The sequence below is a fragment of the Notothenia coriiceps genome, unplaced genomic scaffold (genome assembly GCF_000735185.1).
Source record: "Notothenia coriiceps isolate Sejong01 unplaced genomic scaffold, NC01 NC01_scaffold00002820, whole genome shotgun sequence".
NCBI classification, from domain to species: Eukaryota; Metazoa; Chordata; class Actinopteri; order Perciformes; family Nototheniidae; genus Notothenia; species Notothenia coriiceps.
The window spans coordinates 234,813-239,586 of NW_011335521.1; the positions used below are offsets into that span (position 1 = coordinate 234,813).

Here is a 4,774-nt window from a genome sequence, read left to right on the forward strand (position 1 = left end):
TTTCCCAATAGCCTTAAGGAAGACTGTCAGTATATCATAATCTAAAGTGACTTGTCATCTTTTTTTTTTTAAAGGCACCTAAACCCTGAATTTTACCCTTTTATTAAATTGAAGTAATCTTATTTTAAACAATTTAATCTGCATTTTAATACCACCCCTGTTGTATTGAAAATTAAGTTGAAATTGACTACTTTAATTAAATAAATATTGGATTGACTTGAGACGTAATTAATCGTTGTTAGGCATTTAAAGTTGAAGAAATGTGTAAAATGTATTTTTTTACACAAAGGACTGGCTTTTGTTTGGAGTAAAATTCAAACAATAGAAATCCAAAATATGTTCATTAAAAATGTTAGAATGACTTAATCACAAATTACAGATACTAAGCAGGACAATACTGTTTAGGTCTAAAACCAAACTAATGTTTATATGTTTCATAATATTAGTAAAAGTCATAGATTATTATGGAGATACAGAGTAAAGTATGTTTGTTGATGGACCCCAAAATGATTGTGGATGACAGCAGGCAGAGCTGGGAACACTACCGGTACTTCTACTGCACCACAACTTAGAGAAATGATGTTAATATATTTATTTGATGACTGTCACTAGAGAAGAATATATATTTAAAAAAAACTATAATATGCAAGAAATAACATGCTAAATGATACAGAAAACGGAACCGCCGAGCGGCATTACGAATACGTGAATAATGTTCTGCAACCAGCTACACTATTTAAAATGCAGTATTAAAAGCTTTTAGCATCAACAACAAATCTAATATACCTATGTATCAACTAGAGACAGTGAGGCTGTATAGCGAGTAGTTTTATCATTTTTACTTCAATTAGTTTCGTCAATATTCTTAGATTATATCAGGTTAAATAAACCCAATGCGACTTTCTTATAAAAACGTGACAGGCTAGTTCAAGTCAAGGTAACAATACGCTGTAAATGGTTTGACTGTTGACCATTTTAAATAGGCTACTTTTAAGTCATCCTACATCTACCAAACACTGTTGATCTAAAGCAAGGCGTACCCCCGGGTCGGTGAGCAGAGGGTCCCCCCCGGCAGTCTGCGCGGTGATGAGGCTCAGGGTGAGGACCCAGCATGGGACCCAGGCCCTCAGGTCCCGGGCCGGAGGTCGGCGGCTCATCGCGGGGCAGCCTCACTAGCGAGACCCGGCTCCTTGCATGGCGCATGTCTGTAGAGCTCCGAATATTTTTCTCATTGTTGGTTTTCCCCACTGTCAGTAAGTGAGAGCATGCTGCTGCTCGCCTAACATCTCCATCACCGCGAGGAGTGACGGAGCCTCCTCACCCACCGGGATTCACAGGGGAGGCGGGCTGGTCCCTCCCCTCTGCAGGAAGCTACACGGCCCAATGCAAAGAGCATGGCAGCCTTTACTTCTTTAACTAGTTCAACTTTATAGATCCATCCATCCATCTTCTCCCGCTTATCCGTGGTCGGGTCGCGGAGGTAGCAGTTCCAGCAGAGAGCCCCAAACTTTCTTTTCCCTGGCCACATCAACCAGCTCTGACTGGGGGATCCCAAGGCGCTCCCAGGCCAGCGAAGAGATATAATCCCTCCATCTGGTTCTAGGTCTACCCCTTGGTCTCTTCCCAGCTGGACGTGCCTGGAACACCTCCCTAGGGAGGCGCCCAGGTGGCATCCTAACTAGGTGCCCGAACCACCTCAACTGGCTCCTTTCGACGCGAAGGAGGAGCGGCTCAACTCCGAGTCCCTCCCTGATGACCGAACTTCTCACCTTATCCCTAAGGGAGACACCAGCCACCCTGCGGAGAAAACCCATCTCGGCCGCTTGTACCCGCGATCTCGTTCTTTCGGTCATGACCCATCCTTCATGACCATAGGTGAGGGTAGGAACGAAAATGGCGCGGTAGACAGAGAGCTTTGCCTTCTGGCTCAGCTCCCTTTTCGTCACAACGGTGCGGTAAAGAGACTGCAGTACCGCTCCCGCTGCTCCGATTCTCCGACCCATCTCACGCTCCATTTTTCCGTCACTCGAGAACAAGACCCCGAGATACTTGAACTCCTTCACTTGGGGTAAGGACTCATTCCCTACTTTATAGATGCAGTTTTAATATCATGCTGGATACAAGTGTCTGTAATAATGCAAATAAAATGGTACAAACTCACACGAGCACAGGGAAAAGATCACAGTTTTATTTTTAATATTTTGAAAAAAAAAGAACCCAAGTAAAACATGTAATCAGTTCATACAAAACATGGTACGAAGTCTACCTCACAAAAACACCTGCGACTAGAATCTGAGAAGAAATGAAAAAGATGTACAAGGAAATAAAACAAAAAAAGCAGAGGGGGGGAAAAAACAAAAAATACATTTGACCACATGCCAACAGTGCCAATCCGCCCCAAAGTCCCTTTACAGTAGATCAACATCTCCGTCCTGCGCTCAGATGAGCAGTAATAGTTGGGATAGTCTGGCTTTGAAAAAGGAACGTAAATCGGTGATAAGACGTTCGGATAGATGTTCCTTTTCTCCAGGTTCTCCCGAACTAACCCCTCCCTCCATGGCGAACTCAAGGGCTGGAGTGGTTTCTATCTGCTCAACTCCTAGTATGGCCGCTCTCTTCTGTCATCTCGACGGTCACCTCTGCAAGGGAAAGACAGATGTGCGTTACCAGCTGACTTCTGTCATTGAATTAACCGCTATCATAGACAGACAAAGATGAGTGAAATAGTGTCAATTTCCCCTCATTCACCTTCCCCTTCCTTTCAGTAAAAAAAGAAGCAGGCAACAGCACTTCACCTTCAGTGAGCAGCAATATATCAACAATTGCAAATACTAATGACCCTCCAAAGGACAAAAACAAAGTGCCCGCCCCCCCGTAGTGGAATATTTAGACTCTAGACAAATTAATTAGCAGGGAGTGTCTGTAAGAACCTTGGTGAGACTACAGACCCAATCAGATATTGGCAGTTTGTTTACACGAAAAGGGTAAGGGGCAAGAATAGTTCTACTCAAATCAGTGAGTGTGCACCATACAAACATATCCAACAGCCGTCTATTGACACTACTCCACCACAAAGAAAACAATCAAATGTAAAGGCCTTTGCCATCTCTTGAATTTTAAAAGGCAGTGGCGATTCAATGGTGAATGTCTCAATTATTACATATTAAAGAATACTATAAAGATTGATAGAGAACATTTTAACCATGTTCCAGATTCATGTGCAACTATTCAGAGTGATTGCGCCCTACAGTGGTCATACAACCCAACTACATCAGCAGAGACCCACAGATCAAACGGGTGTCCTTTGCATGTGATCAACAAAGAAAATGTACACACCGCCAAAAACAAAATGTGATTCAACCCACCTTCCTCCCATCTTATAACCTCCTCCTCCATATCCTCCGCCACCTCCGAAGCCTCCACGGTCTCCTCCACGGTCTCCCCCGCGGTCTCCACCACGGAAACCTCCTCCACGACCTCTGAAGCCACCGCCTCTGTCTCCGCCAAACCCTCCTCTGCCTCCACGGTCTGCGGACACAGCCAGAGGGATTATTCCAGTGAAACAAGGGGATCTTTTTCAGCAAGACCAACAGATGGTAGGAAAGCTTTGGAACAAAAAGGATTGAAATAAAGAAGCACTCACCTCCACCAAATCCAGCATCTCCTGGTTTGGGAGCGCCACACTTGTTGCACTCCTGCCGCCGGGCGAAGTTCATGTTGCCACAAGAGCTGAGGACAAAAACAAAATGCATTTAAGATGACATCACAAATGGGGCAAATCGGGGTATTATGGTAAAAAATAAATAAAAATGTGTGAACTGCAATACATATTTTTCTAGACAAATAAAAACCAGATGCTTTGAACAGACTTGACATTTCAGGAGATAGAGATTTGACATGCTGTCTAGTCTGGTTTAATTTACCAACAAGAGCATGATCAGGGTATATGCAGGAATCCTGAAGTCACATGGAATACCTTTTAAGACCCTTTCCACACATTTTAAGACCTCATCGCCACTTTGAGTTCTAACCGGTTACATTGGCGACACTTTACCTCACATTGACTATATTGATTGATAGCACAACTAAACAGAGTGCAGACAGACTACTGAAGCCTCCTTTCCACATGAACTTCAACCTCTCTGTGAAGGTCAGGTTTAATGCAGTATGCTGCTTTGTTGCTTCTGTACTCTTGCTCTTTCATTCCAGTAAAACTCCTCAGAAACCATTATTTGACCAATAAACAAAACAATTGACAAAACTTTGAACTATGAAATATGTTAAACTTTGGTGAGCTTCAGCGGGGTAATGCCATATAGGAGCTCCCTCACAAATACCCAGGGGTTAAACTGGGCCGGGGCTGTCCGGGGCTAAGCCCTGGCACATAGGACGATGCTTTGACGTCATCACCCTCGCACATTTGTCATATGTTTACAAAAAACGATATCAAATAAATGATAAGACTTTTCTCGTTCTTAATATAGACTATATTTAGGGTCGATATGTGTTGACTTTACTTTAAAGTAGCAGATCTCTGTGACCGGATATAGTTTGGCTTAGTGAACATGTGTCTCTTCCTTGGAGGAGCAGCATCGCCCGGACTCGGCGGCTCCTCCGTGCAGAGAGTTTGCACTGCAGCGGTGTTTGTCAGCGACGTGCAGTCAGGAGAGGCACGGATTGGCCATCGGGAGAGTCGGGACTTAAACGCCGCGACTTTCTGGCTAGCACTTAGCATGTGGGACCGGACAGCTTTGATCCCCATCGACAGACTCTT

At 44.1% G+C, this 4,774-nt stretch overlaps 2 protein-coding genes across 7 annotated transcripts in view; both read right to left on the reverse strand.

The window, feature by feature from the left end:
- The window catches only part of mmp28 (matrix metallopeptidase 28), a 17,874-nt gene extending 16,568 nt beyond the window's left edge, over positions 1 to 1,306 (reverse strand). For both annotated transcript variants that reach the window (XM_010765863.1, XM_010765862.1), the window contains exon 1: positions 1,041 to 1,306. In XM_010765863.1, the coding sequence (XP_010764165.1) occupies positions 1,041 to 1,157 (117 nt within the window). In that variant the 5' untranslated portion in view covers positions 1,158 to 1,306. The remainder of the gene's footprint in view (positions 1 to 1,040) is intronic.
- Positions 1,307 to 2,166: 860 nt separating this feature from the next.
- taf15 (TAF15 RNA polymerase II, TATA box binding protein (TBP)-associated factor) overlaps positions 2,167 to 4,774 on the reverse strand; it is a 13,922-nt gene continuing 11,314 nt past the window's right edge. For all 5 annotated transcript variants that reach the window (XM_010765868.1, XM_010765866.1, XM_010765867.1 and 2 more), the window contains 3 exons: positions 3,644 to 3,729; positions 3,366 to 3,528; positions 2,167 to 2,639 (listed from right to left, as the gene is read on the reverse strand). In XM_010765868.1, coding sequence (XP_010764170.1) covers positions 2,600 to 2,639; positions 3,366 to 3,528; positions 3,644 to 3,729 — 289 coding nt within the window. In that variant the 3' untranslated portion in view covers positions 2,167 to 2,599. The remainder of the gene's footprint in view (positions 2,640 to 3,365; positions 3,529 to 3,643; positions 3,730 to 4,774) is intronic.